Here is a 25,290-nt window from a genome sequence, read left to right on the forward strand (position 1 = left end):
TCTACGGTGACTAAGGGTGCTGGTAACACCAGTTTGGGTAAAATAGCAAAATTTAACTGTAAAGTAGCAGTGAGACTTTTCCCCGTGAATTGGCCCTGGAGGTAAACCTTGAGGAGTGCCACGTCCGTATGGACAGAATATTGGTGGGAATGATGTACCAAATTGAAGTGTCCACAGGGTGCATAACCAGCAGTTGGCATCCCCAAACTTGGCTGCCTTCTTTTTGATGGGACCTCAATATCCCTCACACGTAAAGCACAATGCTGGGTGTGGCCCAGGTGTTCAATGATGACTGAACACTGTGATTGATAAGTCAAGTTCATAACACCAGCTGTCATCAGTGTTTGAATCCTTATGAATGCCAACGATTTTACATATTTTTTTACATGTATTTTCTTATTTCACACTGTCAACAATCCTCTTTTTATTCCCATTTTAAATGTTAGGAAATCGGGACTTAGAGAGTGAAAGGAACTTTCCCCAAATCACACTGCTGATAGTGGCAGAGAATGCTAAGCCAGCTTGTCTGACTCTAAAGCTCACTATGCTATACTGCCTCTCTCTTCTCAACCATATTTGGAGGCAAGTGAGAATGGCACAAAGCGTTTTGCCTTATACCTGATTTAACTATCAATTATAGACTCTTCACAGACCAATATGGATCTGAATCCCAATGTGCTCCTGAAGAGCATTGGCTGCCTAGCAAATAAGTTCAGGGGGTCATAAACCATTCAAAAATTGTACATCAGTGTTTTTACAATGTGGAAATACATGGATTTCTAGCTGTTATTTTTGCTGTGTATTTTCAGAATGTCTGAAAGGGCAGCTTATCTTCTATAGCACTCATCTCTACGTGGCTCAGCTGTTCACATGGACTTTACTAGCATGTGTCATTGTTCTCCCTTTTCCTATATGCCCTAAGGTAGGGCACTTCTGCCACCCACTGAAGTTCACTTCTAAAAAGCTAATAGCTTTGGGGGAATAGCAGAGGGGTTATTTATTTTTTCAAGTTAGTGTGGAGAAAAAGGAATAGAGCAGATTCTTCCCAGATGCCTGATTTCTAGTCAGCATGCTGCTTGAGTCCCTGATTGAACACACTTCAGCCATCCTGTGCCTAAGGAGAAAAATACTCCTGCCTCACGTCGCTATGGTAACTGATGCTCAGCAGGCAGTTGCAGTTTCATTTAACATAACTGGCTTTTAGAACTTGAGGGGAAAGTATGCTTTCATGTCAGAAAAGGGATGACGAGAGATTTAATTAATGTGTTTCAGCTTAACGTAGGGATACAGGTCACTTCCACTGTTTGACCGTAGCGTGTATAGCTCCATTTTATATCTGTATCAGATCTAAGGCATCAAAAGGTGGATCATTTCTCTCATCATGTGTGAAGTGCACAAAGTGGGCAGAGACGGAGAGATAGGGGTTGTGCTGAAGCCTTTGCAAAAGGTTTTTCACTTTATAAAACCATCTCGGCTTGAGAGTATATGGGAGAATTGCTTCCTCTTCTCGCATCCACAAAGGAGGCCTGAGTGATGGGTTGCTAGGCAACCTCACACTGAAGACTGGGGCACTTTGAAATTAACATAGCTGACCTCCCCATCATCTCTGCAGCTCTGCTATTCAAAAGCATTTTGTGAGGCCATAGGACTCAAGAAAATAGATATAAGATGTAAATACAAAAATAAAGAATAGGGGAAATAAATCTGAATTTTTCAACGACCAGGATTCACTCAATGAAAAAAGGCAGTTTGAAAAAGCAGGTTGAAGGTAAAATGGTGTTAGTTGCTATAAACCAGAAACTAGTATTTTGAATAATGTAAGAAGAAAATTTCCCTATGTTTTTAGAGACGTTTATAACTGCCATGTAAACTATCACAGCAAGGGGTCTGAAAATACCTAAGGGCAAACAAAAATAAATCCATTTATGATCATATATATCTGCTACATATTTTTAAAAAAATCTTAACTCTCAATCCTCAGCACATGATGTTTCGCTTAAGCTCCAGAGTTTCCTACTCTTTTTCTTGCTACTGCATCATTAATATGATACTGGTTGGTGTGGGAAGGGATGGTATTTATTTTGCAAGTAGATGAATATTTGGAAGGAAACTGCAAAGCTGGTCTATGGAGCAGACACACCCTCCTGTCATCAATAAATTATTTAGTTTGATTTTTAAAATATCTCATACCACGGGGAAAGGCTTATGGTAACATTTTAGAATATGCTATTAAATTTGTAAACATCAGAATCAGTCAAAATTGGTGGTACTGGGAAAAGTGGGAGACAAATCCTGAGTTCTTTTTGGTAGGATTTTTTTTGTTGTGAGCATCTGGGTGAAGCAATTTTGAAACTATTTTAGATGGATTATAAGACTGAAGAAATGAACAAATATGATGAAGTTGTTGGGACTCAGGGTCTCATTGCGGATGAAGGGACATGGGAACACAAGAAAGAACCCTATGGTGATAAACTGGATTTGGAGGAATTGATGTAATTTTGTGATTTCTGAAACATGTTTCAATATGTGTGTATTTACACCTGTGTATGCATGTATATGTGTGCACATATATACGTGTATATATGCATGTGACTGCATATATACATGCATATGTTTTCTGTTTGCTGAAAGTGTTTAGAAACAATTCACCCTAGTGGCAGTGAGCACACTTTACACTAAGTTCTTGATCTCTAATACCATTGCCCCACTAAAGGGAACCAGGGCTCCTCAGAGAAATGGCTGATTCCAGGGCTGGGACAGGGTAATTATAAGTTGAACCTGGGATATTTTGTTATGCTAGAATGTAGGAACATGCTAAAAAAAAAAAAAAAAAAAAGGAAAAGAGAGAAAGAAAAAGATAGGGGTAGTCACAAGGACACCAAAGGAGCCAACTTGAAGTCCTGCTGGCCAAATCTGAAACCATTTGAGCACCAAAATAATTAAAGGCATTAATGAATTATGAACCAATGAAAAAATAGGAATTCATGAACACATATGATATTAAATAATAAATATGTAAAAAAAAGTAAAAAGAATAATAAATAAGCAAAGGAGGGGCTCTTGTTTATAGTAAAATGCTAAGGGCTGACTGGTTGGAACATGTGGAGAAAGTGGTGACGTTAGAATATCATCATTTATAATCATCATGGTGAATATTAGATCAGGCAGGAATCAGGCTAATCTAGGGGAAATTTTTTTTTTTTTCTTGCGGTACACGGGCCTCTCACTGTTGTGGCCTCTCCTGTTGCTGAGCACAGGCTCTGGACGCTCAGGCTCAGCGGCCATGGCTCACGGGCCCAGCCGCTCCGCCGCATGTGGGATCTTCCCGGACCGGGGCACGAACCCGTGTCCCCTGCATCGGCAGGCGGACTCTCAACCACTGTGCCACCAGGGAAGCCCTAGGGGGAATTTCTGAAGGAGCAGAATATTTGTAAGACCTTAAAGTGTCTCCTCATAGATTGGTTATTAGTTGCAAGGGAAAAAATAACAATTATATGGTAGAAAAGTTTGACATGTGTAATCAAAATTAATGTCTCCAGTGAGGGCAGGTGGACATTGTGTGTTTCCAGACGTGATACCATGAGGACACCACATCACTTATATAGTATTATAGCCAGAAACACTCAACTCAGATTGAATCTTAAGGAAATATCAGGCAAACCCAAAACAAAGGAACACTCAAATTAAAAAAAAAAAAAGGGGGGGGGGGGACAGAGGACTGTATTTTCAAAAATAGCTATTTTATAAAAGACAGAGGAAGGCTGTGGAAATGCTCCGGGTTAAACAAGACTAAAGACATGACAAGTAAATGCAATACCCAATCCTAGAATGGAACCCAACTGGAGGGAAAAGATGCTGTAGAGGATATTATTGGATCAGTTGGCGGTAAATAGTGGCAGATTAAAAGTTTTGTATCTATGTTAAATTAACTGATGGTCATAACTGTACTGTCATTAAACTGGAGAATATCCCTATTCTCATGAAATACACAGTGAAGTACTTTGGAGTACAGAGGCATGTATGATGTATGCAACTTACTCTCAGAATGTTCAGAAAAAACATTTTACATATAGGTGTGTATATGTGTGTGTGTATAAATGTATACACAAAATTTGTATATACAAAGAGAAGATGCAAATGAGGTAAAATACTAACAATATTTTAGTATGTATCTGGGTAAATGGCATGTGGGTGCTCTTTGTACTTTTCTTATTCACGAAACTTCTTTAAGTTTGAAATGATTTCCAAATGAAAAATCAAAAATTTTGTGTGGAAAAAACCCGATTTTTATTGGAACTAAAGCAATGAATATTTACATTTTAAGAAATCTGTGGAAACAGCAGTAAGCTAACTCACACAAAAAAGATACTACACTTCATAAGAGACAGTAGAGTTACTTGTTCCGCACAGAGAACTGACATCAGGACCCAGACACATCTCATTGGTCACATTTCTTCCCCTGAAATCTGTGTGGTCTGTGCTCCATCATTTTAACTTTGCTCTTGGGTGTTCTCAATATCCTGGACTTTCCCCAATCCCCGTGTCCCCCTCAAATTATCCTCTGCAATTTGTGACAATGTGAAAAATTGGCTGGAAACTTGTCAAGAAAGTATATGTCAGGGAGTTTTCATTCATTGACTAGAGCAACTTCAAGTATTTAACTTAAATTGTTTGAAAAGAGCATTTTAGCACACTTTTTCCTCCAGTGTTCTTTAAGCTTAGGGTGTTTTCCAAAAAAAGTTTAATCTCTACCTGTGAAACAGGACCTATTACTCATTATAAGTGAGGATACTACTGAATACTTCATGGCCCTGTTCTTAGTGTTTCAAGTTTTTGTTTGTTTTTTTTTAAGGTTCTTACATCATTTACCCATTAAAAATAAAACTAGCCTGCCTCTGGCGGAAACTGAAATAGTAATTACTTTCTTAAAATACACTTGTTTTTTTAAAACAGAGTTTCTGTTACATTGCCAAAAGAATTTGTTTGAAGAAAGATAAAAATAACATACACACTATTTGAAAACAGCCCCGTTTAAAGGTTGCCATAGATTCTAAGGTTATACCACTAGAAGGAAGACATTTAGAACCTGCTCATTACTCAGCTTTCCTCATTTATGGGATCAAATTGTTTTATGGGCAGCGTGCCAGATTCATTTACGTGCACTGTAAGACAAATTGTAGAGTCAGGCATTTCTCTAGAAAACATCTGGTTCTTAAGAAGAGTATTAAAAGGTGCGTAACACTTTTTTGCTCGTAACTATGATTTATGATGTTACAGTAACCCCCCTCTAATCTGGCAGGCAGACTTCCAGCAACCACAATCAGGAACCTGGAAGTCAGTGAAAATACTTCAGAGCTCAAGGAAAACAGAGGCCCCCAAATTCCATGCGTATGAAGGAGTGGTACTGCCTTTAGGTCAAAGTCCACTTCATTATAAAACTGATGGAGCAAATTAGCATAAGGGCGCCTAAGCCCACCTTTATATATCTAACACCTCTTTCTACAGTTATTTTGTTCCTTTACTCCCTTTACAAAAATCACACATCCCTCTCAACTCTAATTCTTCTAAACCATCCCCTGGACCCCTTTTCCTCCTCAGGCTTCCCCCTTTTCTCTTTCTTATACCTTCAGTATCTACTGACTTTTCCCCATAAATATTCCAAGATGCTCAAGTAGCTCCTGTCTTGAAAAACAGAAAACAAAATCCCTTTCATAAACCTCTGTAGCCATCACTCTGTTGCTCCCTTACCCTCAGCCCTATAGCCAAACATTTTTCTCTTCTGTCTCTAATTCCTCACCTTTCATTCAAACTTTGTTCCAATTAGTAAGGGATCCTCTTCCTCCAAGGGGGTGCAGTTGCATTTGTGAGACCCAGAGTGCTAGCTTCTGCTCCTCTGCTACCCCCTCGGGTGGGTCAATCTGTCCAGGGCTCACACGACACAACTACACGTTGTGGCCCTGTGTGATTTCGGGTATTTCCTCCGGCTTCTTATTAGTTACATTTGGTAGGATCATCATTAAAACTCGGTTACTAGTAACAGTGAACTCCTATTACTGTTGCTATTGCCACTCTCCTATTGCCATTTTCTGGCAGTCTTTTTCAATCTTCTACTTCCTGAATCTTTTTCTCTGACAATTGAAATAAACCAGATTACATTTTGTACAAACCATTAAAGTGTGGGTGTTAAGAGTTTTTCTATTCCTCTTTAAGAAAGCTATTCTTTTTTTTAAAAAAAGGGGGGAAAAACCCTTATTTTTAGTGTGTGTTCCTTGCAGTTAACTTGAAAAATGGCAAATTTTTCATCACTCAGATATAACTACTGTTAAAAATTGGGTTAGTTTCGTTTAGTTGTGTATCTTACATATACATCTATTTATATTCTTTTGCAAATTAATGTTATATGAAGTTATGTTTCTTGTATTTTCACTTATTTTGTGAGAATCTTAGCAGTTAAAAATCTTTAAAAATTCTTTAAAAAATAGTAAAAAAAGAAAAAATCTTTGAAAACAGTTTTTGATGACTACATAGTACTCCATTATTGGGTAAACTAATATATTTGACCACTTCATTTATGCTGAATGTTTTGACAATAACCAAAAAACCCAAGCTTTTTGCTTCTACGGTGTTTTAAACCAAAAAACTTTGAGGAAATTTCTGAATGTCCCCTATGATAAATTTCTCTAAGTGGGATTACTTGGTCAAAGAACAGAATCTTAAATCCATACTTCCAAATTCCCTTCCGAAAGGATGAATGTGGTGGTTTTCTTGCACTGTTGCCAATCTTTCATTAAAAACAAAAAGCAAAATAAAACATACAAGCATTTGCTACTTTATCAGCACTAGCACTGTTAATATGATCCTGTTATAAGGCTCTTCACTTATCTCCAGACCCAAACTAGGAGAGTTCCTGTCAGTCTTAACTGGTCTTTTGGTTTCCATAGTGATTCTATTATCTATTCTAGTGCAAAGTTAACCTAGCTTCCTCAGCTGTCCATACATAAAACCCTTCCAGAATTGCTCTAGCTTCTTGACTAATGCGAAAGAGAGCTGTTTCCTTTTGGGACCCAGTTCACCATACTAGCTGGCCTAAGGTCAAAGGGCATTGAACTTAAAAATGCTTCCTTACTATGAGGGTGGTGGTATTCAAACCCCAAATGCACAGAAAATTCATTCATGTTGTGTCCCTCCCTCCCCATCCTCCGTGTGGGCCCCAAACTATCATTGAACATGCCATGGGCACTGATTCCTTCAAGCAGCAGTTCAGTTTGAGTTCCAGCTTTCCTGGATGTACAATCTTGGGCGTGTGCACAAGAAAAACGTCAGAGATTAGTTAGTGCTAAATAGAGAGTTTAACAAGGGTGACAGGGTACAGACTGACGTGATGGCTACTTTAGAGTGTTGGCCTGGACATGGACAGGGCCTCTGAGAAGGTGATAATAAACTGGTACCTGAATGAAAGAAAGAATAAGCCTAGAGAGGGAAGCTTGGAGACAGTAAGTGGGGATTAGGGGGAGAATTCCAGCAGAGGAGAGAAGGTCAAAAGTCAGTTCGAGATGAATGAAGTGAGATTTATGCATGCAAAGCGTGCAACATAATTTCTGGTGGAGGAGGGGAGCAAGAGAGAGAGGGAAGGAGGGAGGGAGACAATGAATGAGAATCTTGACTCCTGTACGGCTGTGCTTCTAGGGGAACTGACTAGTCCTCTCCATCTCTGCTTTGCCTGCATTGTCTTTTTTCTTCTGTGAAGGTTCTTCTCAACTGCAACTACTACTTGACCCTGTTCGGTTTATAATAAGTAAGTAGAGCTACTATTTATTAAGAGCCCAAGTGAGTTAGATTCATTAGGTTTTATGTACGTTCTTTCACTTAATTCTTACAACAACCCGAGGAAGGTTATTATCCTGATACATGACTTTATGGATAAGAAGAGCAAAATGAGGCTCAGAGAGCCTATGTAACTTGAGAAAGTAGTAAAGCCAGACTTTAAACCTAAGCCGGTCTGACTTCAGAGCCGTGCTCTTCCCTGCTGCACTACACTGCTCCTCCCTTACACTTCTCGGTGGCAGCTGCCACATGTGTAAGAACGTTCATTCCACTCCGTTCCTGTTCCTCATTACCTAGCCACCTCTGTGACAGGACGCTCAGTTTCATCTGCTAGCCACATGCAGATAAAAGAGTTTTTCTTATAGACACTGCCTCTCTTAGTTATGGAAGGCATCTTAATATAGGAAAGGCTGGTGGAATCCAGGTTCTGAAAATTTTTCTCTGACCTTGGGCAAATCACTTAGTTGGAGCCTCATCTCATCATCTGAAAAAATACTGTTTCTCTGGAGAGCTGACTGAGAAATAAAAGACCTAATTTAAAGAAAGTTTCTAGAATAGTATCTAACAAATGGCAGAATAAGTGGCTGCTTAAGAAACAAGAACAGGGTCTCCCTGGTGGCGCAGTGGTTGAGAGTCCGCCTGCCGATGCAGGGGACACGGGTTCGTGCCCCGGTCCGGGAGGATCCCACATGCCGTGGAGCGCCTGGGCCCGTGAGCCATGGCCGCTGAGCCTGCGCGGAAAAAAGAAACAAAAACAAACTCCTCATTTTACAGATAGGAAAACTGATTTGGAAATGTCTTGCTGGGAGAAGAGATGTTCTACTTTCTCTATCCAATTTCCATGATTCTAGCATTCCATGATGCAGGCTCACTGCAACTACTAAGGGTATTCTGTTATATCACGTCTTTAACAATGTCCATTCAGGCTGAAAGGTTGTAGCTAAAGAGATAATCTGTCACAGTGCCAGAACTGTAAAACAGGGATAATAATGTCTATATTATAGGACCGGGGGATAAATGTAATAAGACATGTGAAAGCATTTTAACAGGCATGACATGTTTCATAAATGCTCTACTTATTAAACATTTTCATGGAACGCCATACATAAAAGAATGACTAGAATTTTATAACATGTAATTGGAATTAAAAGGACTTTGGAAAACTGGAGAAGTGATCAGAAACTAGAATGTAGCTCAAAAGAAATAAACATGAGGTACTTAAGGAAAAGCAAGAGACTTGGAAAAATACTGTTTATTGAAAATGCAATTAAAACTGAAGACTGTGTTTATTGTATTTTTAAAGGCAACTGAAAAAGGTATAGATAACATACTAAAAATGATGTTAAGAATTGAGTTTATGAAGATTAGGTTAAATTCAGTGTAAAGAGTGAGTGCTCTCCCAGGGTGGTGGCAGGGATTCTAGGGAGAGGGGGTCTGCAGCTGTGTTCACACGGTGTGCTTTGGGAGTCCCTACTGACCAGAAATATTCTCCACCAGATGTTACAGTGTCTAAAGTTACACCAAAAGGCCTCGTCTTTGGGCTAAGGTTAAATAATGCTATAAAGGTTTACCTATTTAAACTAATTTCAGGTACTGGTTATTTCTTAAAAGGGATCACATAGGCATTGGGAGCAGGAAGAATCAGTTCAACAGAGAAGGGAAACACATACACTCTTTATACTTTCCCACAAAGACTTTTCTAGGAAAGCCACATTTTCTGTAATACTACGCATTTTTTTGCAAAACTGATTTTGCAAAACTCACCATGTCTTTTGAGTTCCAAGAGGAATACAAATCATCAATTTATAAAATATTTATTAAAAAATACATTTTCTTTTTCATAAATATTTACAGGGAAATTTACTCAAATCTTTGAAATAACAGAGACTATCACAAAAATGTTTAACAGAGCACAACAATATTGTAAATGTATTTCCTGAAAGAAACAACTAATGTTCCTTAGGAAAGATATAGGATACTTAACTACCAAGATTTTAACAAAATATTTTTTATAGAAGTGGGTTATAATCTTTACCAGAGTCACCAAATCTGCACCTAATCAAGAGAGTCAATTAAATAAACCAGCTTTCATTCACCTTCTCCATCAGAAGACATCCATTTAACATAGTGTTTCTCTTTATATACAATAGCAGCCTCTGCTGGAGAAAGAGAAGTATGCTTTCTATTACAAAGTATTAGCTTAAACCTATTTTGAACTGGAAGAACTCAGATTCTTTTCATTTCTTGCTTAAAAAAGCTAAAATAATTTTCAAGGTCTTAAAGATGTACGAGCCTTATCAAGTATATCTTTTCTGATTTTGGGGTAAGTTGGATGTGCTTCGAGAACCTGCAAAAACACACACACAAACAAAACAAACAAAATAACAAAAGCATAAGAACTTGTAATTCATTATCAAGAATTGCGGAGTCACAAAACTTACTAGAAACAGCATTACAGTTGAGATTTCATTATATTAATACTACAAATTTAACAACACTTTTTAAAGGTGGTATCTGAGATGTGGGTGACATGATGACTCATTTCTATTAACAGCAATTAAATGAAAAAGGTAGAATATAATACTACACGTGGAAAATACAACAAATATAATTATTTCCTTAATAGATCAGTTACAGAAAACAATTATGTATCGATGATTTAAGATACTTTAAATAATTTAGCTATTGCATGATATTTAATAAACCCTTAGTTATTTTTACCCAGGAGCACACATCAGATTTACCTGGAATGATTTTGAAACATACAAATTTCCAGGTCTACTGAGTCTAGGAGTAGGGGAAATTCATTAAAACAAACAAACAAACCAAAAAAAAACCCTCCACAAATGATTCTAATGTATAACCTTACATTAATGTACAACCTTAACCTTAATGTGAAATGCTGCCTTACGCAGAGACTCAGGAATCAATAGCAATCGCTGGGGCCAAGTGTTTACTATGATGATGCTCACACAGCTATCCAGGGTAAGACACATCACATAATTCTCTGCTAAGGAGCTTTTCTTGGAGCTCCCAACAATGCTTAGTAAAACGCCTTATATGGGATATCAATGTGACAATGTACATAAAGAAACTGCAAATTCTAAAACTGCAACTTAAATATTTGTCATTTTAACAAGGGATCATTTAGTCAGGAATCAATTCCAGAAGTGTAATTGAATGACTTCTAAATGACAAAAATACCTCTCTAATTTATAAATCTGAATCCTCTAATAACCAGAGACTTAGACACATACATAAGAACTTCTATTCAGAACAGTGATGTGGAGAATCTATAATCATCCTGAGATATCTTCTGACTTAAGGATTACGTTTTATTTAACATGCTTCTCTAGCCTCTTTCTTTAAATTGACGTAAACATTTTATTATTTGAGCCCAATTAAAAACATATGTTTTTTCAATTTAAGTAAACTTTATTTTCTAAACTTTGAAAACTGGTAGTATCTCCCAGATATATGTGATGAGTCATTTAACCAAAATATGACGTCTTCTATCTCTATTCATGTACATCTTGATATTAATTAAAAGTAGGAAACAGTCCATCTGAAAAATTTTAAGAAATCTAAATTTAAGTTTTACCTGGTGACATACGTCAATTGCATCCACAAATCTTTTTGCTTTTAAGTAATTAAATGCCAGTTTGTATCCTGTAAAGACAAAAAAACCAACAATGATATAGTACTATTTATAGAGCATACTGTTAATATTACCTTTTTTGGCCTCCTCCTTTGTTTGCTTACTCTAATATTAGAGAACTCTTAGTGGAGGCTGGTGACTATACTATGATAGAAATGATAAGATAATAGAGGGTGGAGTGACATAAAAGGAGAACAGGTAGGAAAGAAAATGGAGTTGTAACAAAGGACCACAGCTGGGTTAGAAGATGGCCGGCCATCCCACAAATGCGGTTTTGCAACTTACTAGAAAAGTCCCATTTGTTTCAGATTATGGTAAAAACTCATCGTAGGGCAGTAAATGATAACACAGCTATTCATTTATACAGTACAGATTTACTTAACATGTCAGGCAAACTGGTTCCTTCAGTCATGAGGTTTACACTCCATTAGGAAAGAAAGTACCTTATTTAAGTAATTATGTAAGTACATGAATAATTTCAAAACTGAGATAAATGCTGTGATATAAAGGTACAGGCCAAGAGCACTGTAATAAGAAACCTGGTTGGGGAGGGGGTGGGAGTCAGGCACGGTCTGAAATCTGAAGGAAGAGGCATAAGGTAGACCAAGGGGGTGGGAAGCAAGAACACTGTTAGGCAAAAACTGCACATGGAAAGGCCAATGGTAGAGGGAGACACAGCAACCAAATGGACCTGGGGTGCACGAGCGGAGCGCAGAGCAGGGGGGAGAGCGGCTCAGAAGACACTGGGTTAGTCATTAGATAGCCACATCAGCGATGAGTAACAAGCACCACAGTTACTGACAGTGAAATGTCACATTTCAGACACTGACAATTTAGAGGAAAGTTTTAAGACATTCTTAACTGACTGTTGTTCTGTAACAATGCCATAATAGTAAGCAAACTAAGGAAAAGACAAAAAAAGTGGACTCAATAAATAAGATATAACACAATGTAAAATAATATGTAACTCATAAATTAAATATCTTGCTTTACCATTTAGAAATATGAAAAAGGGAAATCTGAATGTTGCTCTTAGGCCTTAATCAAAGTACCAAAGCAAGTTTTTAGAATTTCAGAACAATGTTTTAAAAGAATTGCTGGCTAATGCAATCATACGGTAGCAAAAAGTTAAGGAAAAAGAATTATCTAAAATTCATTGTATTCGATACACACACACACACACACACACACACACACACACACACACACGAGAAATGTCCAAGATGAAAGCAGTAAGTGTCAGAGAGGTAAACTTGGTATCATTAGAAAATAATTATAAAAAAGATTAATAAATAGAGTTTATTAGAGACCTGGACTCAAGTCATAGGTTTCTTTCAGTCTTAGTGTCACCTCAGAAGAGTTATTTGAAAACAAGCCTTCTGTACTTCAAATTAGTTGATTTGAAATAGTTAAGAATTGCTAATGATGTGTTTGCAAACATGTGAAGTAAATTGAATTTAATGTTGAATACTTTCAAGCATTCACCTAATAAAGCCACTGTTAAGCATTGAAAAAAAAAAGGAACATTTAAAAGGACATTTAAAAAGGAAAACAACATAAGATGTCATGCCAAACATGGAAACTAGAGCCAAAAAAACCTAGACTTAACTTTTGGTTTCTGGCTTCCTGACTAGCTTTGAGACCTTAGACAAGTCACCTGAGCTGTCAATCTCAAGTTTCCTCATCCAAAAATGGAAGGATAACTCTGCTCTTAGTGTAAGTTTAAAGATCAAATGAAATACTTGTTGTGAAATGCTTTTAAAAATTTGAGTACCACGCAAATATTAGCATTTTTTTTCTGTGTAAACACTAAATTAGAAGCACAAAGTTTTCATATTGAAAGAAACTTGATAGATCATTTCCTTCAAAAAACTTTAGAGAGGAAATGAAGAGCTAGAAATGGCAAAGAACACGTGTACCGCAGCTGCATGACACCTGTCAGGCTTCTAAGAATTCAACTCTTTGTAATCAGGAAAAAAAACGGGGGAGAGAGAGAGTGCGCTCGTGAACACGAACAATGTGAACAGCCTAGTGACTGTCACGTAACCTGGGAATGACTGAAGGGAGAAACATGACTGTGTTCTCCTCTCAGTGGATCTCAGTTCCTGGTGCCTTTCACAGTTACAGTACTCATGCCTGAATCCTATGAAAAGAACACAACTATGATTTGAAGGATTTCCTGACAAGTGAAAAAGTGAAATAAATGCATCATTAACTTGGCCAGGCAGGCTGGGGGTACTGGATGCAATGATAATCTTAAGGAAGAAACTGTGAGAATTAATTTAGAGCCTCAGAGAAATGCCAACTAAGGAGAAGTCAGAGGAACTGAAAAAATCACCTATAAAACACAAAGATAACACAGTGAAGGAACTACTGACTTGAAATCTCTTTATTTGCTGGTCTTCCAAGGAACGGAGTATTTAAACAACTGAGCTTCTAACTGTATTCCTTCTGGGGAATAAAGCACCAAAATTAAATATATTTTAAGGATTTTAAGGAATGCTCATTTTACAAGCTGATTTTAATTCTGTAAGACGCACAATACCTGAGAAGGAAGCGTTAGTTCCTGGGCTCTATACAAGTCTAGTAAAATAACAGACCTCAGAAAAATACAAGGTAGGGGAAGTCCTGAACTGACAGCAGTAAGTCTAAAGATGACCAATCTGACTGCAGATTAAATCTGAGTCATCACTGTGCCACGGCTGCTAAAAAGACAGATGCCATCTTAGGTTGAACTATCAACTACTAAATGCCTAATTTAAAAACATAGCTTCATTATACATACAATTCGTTCTTAAATCATACTTAAGAACTTGTTCATTTCTGGCACAGCAGGTCAAGAGGGACATGGACAAATAAAATTGCCTTTTCGAAACCTATTTGGCCATGGAACCTCATCTCCTCACGCTCAACTCTCTGTTTTTAAAGAAATAACTATTAATATCTCACCCAGTATTCCAAAGCAAAGTTTGGGAAATACTATTTGAGAGTTTCCAGGAGACAGCAAGGAGGGTGAAAGACTTGAAAGCAAGAATGGACAAGCACCTGAGGATGGTTTGGAGAGAAACTGAGGAGAGACAATGACAGAGTTTGCAATTAGAGGGCCATTATGCATAAGGGCGGAAGGACTATGTGGGTTGCTCCAGAGAACAGACAGGGCAGTGTCAATGAAGCCTATTTCAGTGCAACACAAAGAAAGAGAGGCCTGGGGAGGAGCTCCCCAGGAGTCACTAAGTATATTCCAGATGCTGCCCATCTGTTACAGATACTGGAGACTAGCCTTCCTCAAACCAATGGGCTACCACTGGAACCAAATGACGTTTATAGATGCTCAAGAGAAAAAAAAAAGTTCCGTAGTCAAATTACTGTGGGAAACATGTCCCCTCTGTGATATCCATCACAGTATATATTAGGGTTTAGAGGCTTTGAGAAGTTCTGCAGTAAAGAAACCAGGAGGACTTGATTTGATGCAATGTCTTCCCACTTCCTTCACAATGAAACACCTTCCCCCCACAGCATCACCATTCTGGAATTAGAGGGTGAAGGGAAAGAAAGGGCAGAATTAGATCGGATGTCCTTTAAGGCGGCTGAGGTGGAGTTTGAATCTCAGGAAACTACACCTAATAACTGAGTAGCTAATAATCTATTATAAATATAAAATTTATTTTTCAGACGGTCCAACAAAGGATGTTGGCTCTTAATGTGTATTTTGTCCTTAAAGAGAAAAAACAAATGCATTTAAATGAAGATTTACATATAAAACCCACGTGTCCTGTGAAAACCTAGTGTCTAAATTTTAAACTCACCTACTGCTGGATTTGTCTGATTGCCATGTTTCCACGCCATCTCATAGTTTAAGGCAGCGTCTGTATATGCTTGCTCTTTTTCCATAATGTATCCCATATATTCATAAGCTTTGCAGCAAGACTGAAGAAAAGTGCAAGATGTATCAACAGATTACACTTGATATCACTAAGATTTTATGGAGTGCTTATGACTATAGAGGTCAACCATATCAACTCATTTAAATGGCACATAAAACAGTGGTTTTCAACCTTGGCTATGCAATCCAATCATCTATGGGACTTAAAAAAAGATTCTGATGCTGAGCCCCTATCTCAAACCTACAGAATCAGGACTTTTGGGTGAGAGGGAAGGAGATATTTTATACATATACATATACATGTACACTTTTTATTACAAGTAATTCTAACACATATAGAAATTACAGTATGATGGACCCCCTGAACCCATGTCTTCAACAATGAACTCCTGACTGATACTGTTTCACTACTCCATACACTTGTCCTTCTGTATTATCAGATAAAAAACCCTCAGATACTACATCATTTCATCCATAAATATTTTAGTATGCCTCTTTAAAAATAAGGACTTTCTTTCAACATAACCACAAATTATCACACCTAAAATGTAACAACTCCTTGATATCACCAAATATCCAGTCACTATTCAAATTTCAAATAGTCTTAACATACTTTTTTGTTTGCATGTTAGGATGAGGATTCAAATAAGGGCCACACACTGTGACTGGTTGAAATGTCCCTAAACTTCCTTTTGATCTAGAAGTCTCCTCTCTGTCTCTTTCCTTGCAATTAAATGTAGAAGAAACAAGAATGTTCATCCTAGAGTTTCTCACAGCCCAGATTTAGGTGAGTGCATCCTTATAGTGGTTATATAATATATTCCTATGTCATTGATATTTCCTGGAAATTGTATTAGATCTAGAGGTTTGTATCCGATTTTGACTTAAGGGGAAAGAGGTGAAACTACTTACTTCATAGGTCAGTGCTCAACCGAGTCACACTGCTCCTTATGAAAAAGCAAAAATGCACAATGCTGTATACATGTTTTTAGGTATTTTTTAATTGCTATTTTTTCCCAGAGTGTTAATTTTAAAAAATAGAAAAGTAGGTATATTAAAATTCACTGCGTTATTTTAAGTTTGAATATTTTTTCTCTTTATCATAATTTTACTTTCCTTATTTTAATGCAAGAAGATACATCACTAATATTTTCATGAAAACTATTAACCATTAAAAAATACACACAAACATGGATCAGGGCACACATTTTCCCTTTTTGCTTCAGGCTTCAATATAGCTCAGCACAGCACTGTAAGATCCTACCTGTTTTACCTTTTGATACTTTGTTAAAAAAATATTGCATTAAATGTCATTCATCCTGATCACTACATTGGACTGAGTGTTTACGTTCCCCCAAATTCATATGTTGAAATCCTAGCATCCAGTGTGATTGTATTAGGAGGTGAGGCTTTGGGGAGGTGAACAGGTCATTTGGGTGGAGCCCTCCTGAATGGGATTAGTGACCTTATAAAAGGGACCCCAGAGAGCCTCCTTGCCCTCTTTTTCTGCCATGTGAGGACACAGTGAGAACTCATTAGTCTGCAACCAGGAAGAGGGTTATCACTACAACCCAACCATGCTGGCACCCTAATCTTAGACTTCCAGCATCTAGAACTGTGAGAAATATTGATAAATTTCTGGTGTTTATAAGCCACCCAGTCTATGGTACTTTGTTATAGCAGCATCAGTTAACTAAGATCATCACTGAGATTTTTAAAAAATCTATATATATATATTTATTTATTTATTTGGCTGTGCCGGGTCTTAGTTGCAGCACGTGGGATCTTCGTTGCTGGTGCGGGATATTCGTTGCGGCATGTGGGATCTTTTTAGTTGTGGCATGCGGGATCCTGTTTTTTTTAGTTGCAGCATGCGAACTCTGAGTAGCAGCGTGTGGGATCTAGTTCCCTGACCAGGGATCGAACCCAGGCCCCCTGCACTGGGAGCACGGAGCCTTAGCCATTGGACCACCAGGGAAGTCCCGATAATTACTGAGATTTTAAGTGCTCCTTTAAATTTCGGACCTGGAGTGAGTGTTTCACCTGTGTCACCCCACTCTGACCCTCTCATAGATGGTGTGTTCTTCCATCACGTGGCACGTAATGTCTTGTGATGTTATACCCATTCATTAATTCATCATGGTTGGAAAATAGTGACATTCTATCATTCTTTCTTCATTTATTAGCTGGAAAACATCTATAATGAGAAACACCTCCTTTTCCACTATTTTGTTTCCCAGCAGTATTGTTCATACAGAAAAGGCAGGATAGATACTTAATTCTTTCCCTTTATTTGCCAGCTTTAGAAATAAGTCAGTTTATTAGCATATTTCAGTGGTGACCAATTAGGGTTGTTTTTTTTTTTGGATCTTTGTAAACTCATGGACTTAGACATATTTGATGTGTTCCAACTCAGTGCAGTTATTACTGATATCTAAAGTGTCTCAACTTTGGCTAGTGGGAGTGTCCTCAAGTTGGCTCTTGAGTCCCTGACATGACTCCAATTATCACTGATAGCTTCCTTGCCATCTGTTATGACAAGATGGTCTACTGTCATCTTGCACATTTCCTGCCCCAGATCTGGATGATCTCCATTTTTTAATTATATAATTCAAAGTTTCTAAGCTCTGGTTCCTGAATTTCATGCTTCCAATATTGTCATGCCTCAGCAGTAGGGCTGACGCCTCTAAAGCAGCCGTCATGTTCAATCATGCAATGTATTGCTGTCTGCATTCTGGCAAATTGAAACTCTATCTGCACTGAAACCTTAATTCCCATGAAATCTTGCTTAAGCCTCGATTAGGCATGTAAGGGTTAGTTATTTGGCGGTTTAGATTTTTCAGAGCCTATTAATAAGTATTCTGTTTTTTAAGGCCAATGTAACTTAAATTACATGTATAATTACATAAATTGATAAATGGCTTGATATTTTAGGTTTTTAAAGTCCCCAAGAAAATAACTTAATAGTATTAGACGATCATGACTCCTCTTTGGAAAACAAATGATCTATTTTGTAATCTAACTGGCTCAAAGGGAATAAAACATAGATTTGCTGTGATTAAGATTTTGAAGTAACTGATAAGACTCTATAAAGATAAATATCCTTAAGTTTCTAAGTTGAGCACAATTATTTCTCAATAAATAGTAACAAATTCTTAACTTAAAACATGTTATAAAAAGACATCCTTTTCTGGGCAATTAAATACCAAAAGGCACTGTTAGTAAAGAGCCTTAAATTCTAAGGACTTGAAGATTTTCAGTTTTATACCTAAGATACGCACTTTTCTACCGAAGATACGGACTTTTCATTAGACAAATCAAATTAAATGCTTAAAACACTTTTCCCTACAAAATATATTATGCAGAGTGGATTCTAATAATGAGAAAACAACACGCAGCTGCAGTCAGTTCATCAGGAGTATTTAACAGGAGGGACAGACGTCTGCAATTAATGCTCTTCTGCAACTTTCATTAGCTCTGGGATGAGATGGATAATCACAGGCAAACGCTTGACATTCCAAAACACTTTCTGTAAGTAGGGCAAACCACAGCTGAAACTTGAAACTGCAATCTCTCTTTCTTTATTTTCAAGGGCAAATGGCTTCTTTTTTATTACTAATGTTTATTTCCTGATTGTGGTAAAAACAAACATTTAATTCTCTAAAAACACACAGAAATCCCTAGAAATGGACCAACACTCTATAAAAACCTATATAGAGGGCTTCCCTGGTGGCACAGTGGTTGGGAGTCCGCCTGCCGATGCAGGGGACGCGGGTTCGTGCCCTGGTCCGGGAAGATCCCACATGCCGCGGAGCGGCTGGGCCCGTGAGCCATGGCCGCTGAGCCTGCGCGTCAGGAGCCTGTGCTCCGCAACGGGAGAGGCCACAACAGTGACAGGCCCGCGTACCGCGCAAAAAAAAAAAAAAAAAAAAAAAAAAAAAAACCTATATAGAAAGCTTATACAACAAAGGCTACCAATTATTTTTCACTCCTCAGTCACCTACCCTGTTATGACGCAGGCACCTTTTTAACAGCTCTTCTGCCATGTCGTACTTTGCTGATTGAATATAAATGTCAGCAAGCAGCAGCCAACTCCTCTCAAAGTCCTCAGCATCAATAGGATTCCAGTTCATTTTTGCAATCCTTTTCAGCTGGTTTCGGGCTCGTGGAGTTTGTTTCAAGATCATATAAGCTGTTGCCATTCCCAAAAGTGCTGGAATATGATCCTTCTATAAGGAAACAAGAGTTGAGACCCCCAGATACACAAACATAAATGTGCCATGTTTAAAAGAAAAACACATGGAAAGAAGCAAGTGCTACATAATATAAGGACCGGCCTGTGGATTCTATTGCTGGCTTCACTTAAATACTGTGATATGGTCATTATGTAACACATCCAGTAACCTCAGGCTACCAGGAGGAACCATCTGGTCCAGGTAGTTCAGTAAGAATGCAGGTGCGGTAACCACGCAATTCCAGACAATTAGGAAAACTTGTTCTTTAATGAGACTGTTTCAGTTTTGTACAGAAACAGAAAAAATAAAATTCTATCTCATTGTAGTCCTAATTGAACATTTATGTTTCAGATTCAGCATTCTGGCTCCTTAGTTCTTTCACCTATAAAACAGGACTAACAGAACGATTTACCTGCAAATGATATTCCTTATCTATACTGACTTCTACTGCTCTTTTCCTCCTCCCTTTTCATTTTATTCAAAAGCCTCTTCTCCCAATAAAGTCTGGTTAATGAAATGTTATAAATAAGGCATGAAATTAATTACTCATTTGGAAACTATATGAAATAAACTCATGCCTTAAAATATGCTTTTAGATTTGGAGGCTGCAGCTCCTTGATAGTAACTATAAAAGATGATATTCTTTTAGACAGAGCTCAGAGTCAGAAAATGTCACTCTGCGAAACCAACAAGCTATTAAGAATTGGTATAAAATGGAGACCATTAGCGGTCTATCCAGAAAACTAACATACCTATGCAGTTATGTGTATGAATCTGACAAAGATAAAGTGCTTCTCAAATTTCAGCAGAGGGACCGTGATGCTTTTATAAAGAGAAAGACTTCCATTTAAAATATAAATAAAAGATGAGAAACTGTGATGTAGAAATTATATCATGACTATAATAAAGGTGCACTGTAAGATAGCAAGTTTCAGTAACTAATAACGAACAAAAGGAGAGCAGAGTGTTAAAAAGTTCAATGTCCAACACTGATCATGGTTGGAAGTCAGAAATAACCCTGGAATAGAGAAGGGCAATTCACTAGAGTCTGATGAACATGGTTTGTAGGAATATAAAACTTCCTTGGGTCTAATTTTATGTCTATCAGTAAACTCTCAATATGTAATTTGTTCTCCTGATTAAGGAATGGCGGAAAGTTTTTTATTTGAACGCCAAATACAACCAATTTGGTAGTAGATTTTGAAGACGTGTGGGATATTATTAATTATTGAACAGTATCCCCCATCCCAGGAGGGCTAGAAAGGAAAGAAAATACAGACCTACTATGCATTTGTCAGCCAGATCCTAGGACAGCCCAAGAAGAGAAGGGTCCTGGAAAAATGTCCAGACCTATTCACATACTAAAAATATCCCACACTATACCTTTAAAAATAAACTCTGATTTAAAAATCACACACTTTGAGTTTGATTAGAATGAATCAATTCCTCACAGCTTGAAATCACTCCTGAGTGAACTGAAGAACGGTTTCTAAAACTGCAGACTTGCATTCTAGCCCCTGCGCTAGGCCCATGATGCCTCTTCTGGTGCAGACATAACATAAGATGTTCAGCCAGCTTTTCTCTCTCTGTCACTCTGAACTGCAACAACTTTACATCACAGAAGACAATACAGCTCTGTTATAAACAGTGTACCTTTATGGTTCAAGGTGAGGGGAAGAAAGGAAGGGGAAACATTTTAGATTGGGTTTAATGCTTCTTCCACTGGTTCCTCCCATGTCTTCCTGTCATTTTTCAGTCAATCTGAAGGCCACATAGTGCTGTGAATCTACCCTATGCTTCAATGCCTCCCTGCCTTTGTTCACGTTTTCCCCTTAACTTAGAATGCACTTCCTCCAACTCTGCCTGTGAAAATGCAATTTACCCTGGTTCTTCTTAAATCATACCTTCTTCCATGGAAGGGGTCTCTCAGCTCTCCTTATACTATCTCCTACAGCAGTGGTCCCCAACCTTTTTGGCACCAGGGACCAGTTTCGTGGAAGTCAATTTTTCCACGGGCGGGGGGCAGGCGGGGGGATGGTTCAGGCAGTAACACGAGCCACGGGGAGCAGCAGATGAAGCTTCGCTCGCTTGCCCGCTGCTCCCCTCCTGCTGGCTGGTCCAGTTCCTAACAGGCCCCGGACGGTCCACGTCCTGGGGGTTGGGAGCCCCTGTCCTACAGCACTGTTATTTGCAACTTTAGGACAGAACGTAACAGATTTTGCTTTGCATTACACTCAGTATCTGTGTCTCATCTTCCCTAGACTACGAGAAACTTGAAGAAAGGGTCTATATGTGGTTTATCTTTGTGATTCCGACTGTGCTCAGCACCCACTGGTTACTTAATGAATATTCATTATATTTAATATATGCAGCCTATGAGTTAAAAGGGAAAAAGGCAAGATAAAATTCACTTACTAAACTTCAATGCATACATCAGTCTTTGGACAGTATGGCCAGTAAACAGATTTGAGGACCGTATATTACTAATCACATATGTAAGAATGATAAGAAAAATAATGTAGTCTCAGCAAAACAAAGAACTGGCAGTCTCTCTAGGAAACAGCTGTGATGTCACTTACTGCTTTTAGTGTTCTCTCTCAAACCTCACAGTTTAAACTCTCCTTACATGATAGAACGTTACTTCCCAACGTTAGGGAGCTATGACACCTTACTTGCAATGGTGCCTTATCATGTTTTACAGATTTTCTTAGACTTACAGGACAGTCCTATTTCTGGTTCTGTCAGCTGCTGTCATCCATCTGCTGCTGCAGTCAATTCAACTGAGCACTGCTTCAATGTCAGCAGAGGGGCTCTGCTTGAGGATGGAACTGGGCGGCTGCTGCCTTGCTGTTTTGTCCCCAGGGCGGCTTACAGTGGTGGTCAAGTGCCACCATGGATACTTGCACCCAAATTTGCAACAACAGGAGTTGCAGGTTTTCCAAAGCCCTCCAGGGTCCTGGGAGGCAGGGGGGAGGGGTCACTGTAGGAGGTTTTGGTCATTTACTGCTGCTGCTGTGACCTCTGAACCACAAGAAAACAGCAAAATTCTGTACATCCTGTGAGAGGCCCCACATGAGTCTCCCACGGCTTACAACACCAGTGAGTAGAAGAACATGAAATCCCAAGTGCATGCATGCTTAGAACTAGCTACTACCAACTGTTGATGGGATGGGTACCTAGAATTCCTTCCTTAATAACAAATAATTGGAGAATTACAGCACTGTGTGAGGGAAGGAGAAATAAAAGGCCCAGAGGGTGAGAAGGGCAGTGGGTCTGAATGGGCTGAAAAGAGGAGAAAGCCTTTGATCTAACAGTAATAAAATAATTTATTATTATTTAATATTTATTATTATTATCACAGGGGGTGATTTCAGTGTCACTAAAGAACAACATCATTATCTGCATGACTGAATTATAAGTTGTCAGTACTGATCTCACTTAGCTCTAGAGCTGGAAAAATTTCAAGTTCACGTAAGTGAAAAGGTGAGCTATCAAGGCAGCCAGGTGTTTGTTTTCACTTAGTAAGTTAACCTAGGCTACACTTAACAACACAGAGGAGAAAGCCATTCCCTTGAGAATTAATTTATGCCCTCTTGCAGAATTTCCCTTCTCTAGAACTCACTGTTCTAATAGAGATAAACATAACAACACGTCAACATGTAATAATGTCTCCTCTGAAAACAAAGGTACATGATGTAAAATCATACCAAACTATATATCTAATTTTTAATAATAGTAAATAATGAAGTCAATCTTCAGAAAACAAATAACTAATTAAAGTACATATTTCAACACCACCAAGGAAAGCTAACATGAAGTTGAAAAAGAAAATCTACTAACCTCCAACGTTGCTATTTCAGTGAAGGTATTCAATGCCTGCTCGACATTAGATTTCTGTTTGGTAGCCATTAGGCAACAGTTTTCCATTATGCGAAGCTGCACGTGACCCTGAACAGTCTGAGGTTTTAGTTCCTTAAGGAGCTTTTCTGCTGTTCTCACTGCTAACTGCACAGACTCTTGCTTCTCAGTTGAATTACTGTATACAATACAAAATAAATCTATGTCTATCACTCATTAAGTAAAATTCATTGAGATTAGGGTACATTGGTTTCTATTTTTCTCACCAATTTAAAAGTAATCCTACTGAAGAATGTCACTCATTCTCTTCTAATACAAAGTAAAGCACAGTTACAGTTTTAAAAACAAACCTAACATAGCTTCAATAAAACACCATTAAACATTTATTCACTTTAGACTGAAAACAAAAATTGGATACCATCCACCAGTGGTAAATGTGTTCGTTTTAGCTAATATAAAACCAGAATTCAGGGTAAGTAGAATTATACAATTATCAAATAGCATACCTACTCAGAAAACGAAAGAAAGAAGGGAGACTATAAAATACTGTAAAGCAACTATATACTTCAATTAAAAAATAATTAATTAAAAAAAGGAGTGAGCAGAAAGTAACTAACTTTGTTAAAGCACTTCCTATGTGCCAAGCACTGTGTTATTTCATTCAGTGTATGCTGAATCCATTTTACATATGAGAAAACCAAGGCTCCAGCAGATAAAGTAATTTGCCAAAGATCACATAGCTAATAGATTTGAATCTAAGTTTGCCAGACATATAAAGTATACTAATGTTCCTCACCCAGTTGCCTATTAGGTTCTCAGAAAAGAAATTCTTTACTTGTCAAGAGGTTATAAATTTTAAGTGCAATAATTCGAATGTGTAATAGCAATTTTCTTATATACATACCCACACCCAGATATAATGTATAAATAAATCAATTAATGAAAGGAAATTAAATTCTTAAAGCCTAATCACTAAAGCTATTGATCTTCTCCTCAGGCTTTTACCTTCTCTAAAACATTTTACACTGTTGGTAATCTTCTTTCAAGCTCCCCTCCTTTTGTTTCTTCTGTAAGATTACAGTTTTCCTTCTCTTTCCACCAGTCATTGCCCTATCCTTACCTCCCTTCCTCCAATCTCCTTAAATGTTAGCACACCCCAAATTTAGTTCTCAGACTTCCGTCACTACATTCTACTCGAAAAGAGGCCATTCATGGGGTTCCAACTACCCACTCTGAGCACCTAACCTCCAAATCTGTATCTCAAGCTGTGACCTCCCTTCTGAGTTCTATATTCCAAATTTGGTGTTTTCAACCTATTGCTGAAGATTTCCATGGGGACAGCCTATAGTTGCAAAACAGAATGTTTCCTTAACCTTCCCGCTCTAAATCTTTCAATGGTCTCTGTAATCCAAGCCTTCAGGACTGCCACTGAAACCTCTCAGCAGTCAGGTTTTCATTTCTCCCACTCCTCTAAGCAGCTTCCCCTGACTGCTCTGCACTATGAATTCCTGCAACACTTAATAACAATTTAACTCACTTCTGTTTTGTTGCAAGACTGAATGGCTTCAGACACTGCCTTGCCGACCAGGTAAATTGCATGCATGCTCCTGGGGGCAGTGACCTCTCCTACTCCCCTTACACCCTTATACACTCCCCACCCTGCCTTCCCTGACCCTGAGGAGAGGGCGAGCAACAAGTGTAGCCTGACAGAAGTATAACCACTTAGCCGCAGTGCACCAGAGTGGCCAACAGATGGCGCTCTGAGGCCAGGGAGGACTCAGTCTAAATCTTGCCTCCACCATTTTCTAACTCCATCACGTTAGGTTAACTTG

General features: G+C 38.2%; 1 protein-coding gene across 1 annotated transcript in view; it reads right to left on the bottom strand.

Moving 5' to 3' along the window:
• Window positions 1-9,712: 9,712 nt before the first annotated feature.
• Window positions 9,713-25,290, bottom strand: part of TTC21B (tetratricopeptide repeat domain 21B) — an 86,567-nt gene continuing 70,989 nt past the window's right edge. The window contains exons 25-29 of the mRNA XM_082841513.1: window positions 23,441-23,636; window positions 19,370-19,594; window positions 15,289-15,409; window positions 11,426-11,493; window positions 9,713-10,171 (exon numbers count right to left, since the gene is read on the bottom strand). Of these exons, the coding sequence (XP_082697639.1) occupies window positions 10,094-10,171; window positions 11,426-11,493; window positions 15,289-15,409; window positions 19,370-19,594; window positions 23,441-23,636 (688 nt within the window). The 3' untranslated portion in view covers window positions 9,713-10,093. The remainder of the gene's footprint in view (window positions 10,172-11,425; window positions 11,494-15,288; window positions 15,410-19,369; window positions 19,595-23,440; window positions 23,637-25,290) is intronic.

Source organism: Leucopleurus acutus, assembly GCF_964270905.1.
Source record: "Leucopleurus acutus genome assembly, chromosome: 6".
NCBI lineage: Eukaryota > Metazoa > Chordata > Mammalia > Artiodactyla > Delphinidae > Leucopleurus > Leucopleurus acutus.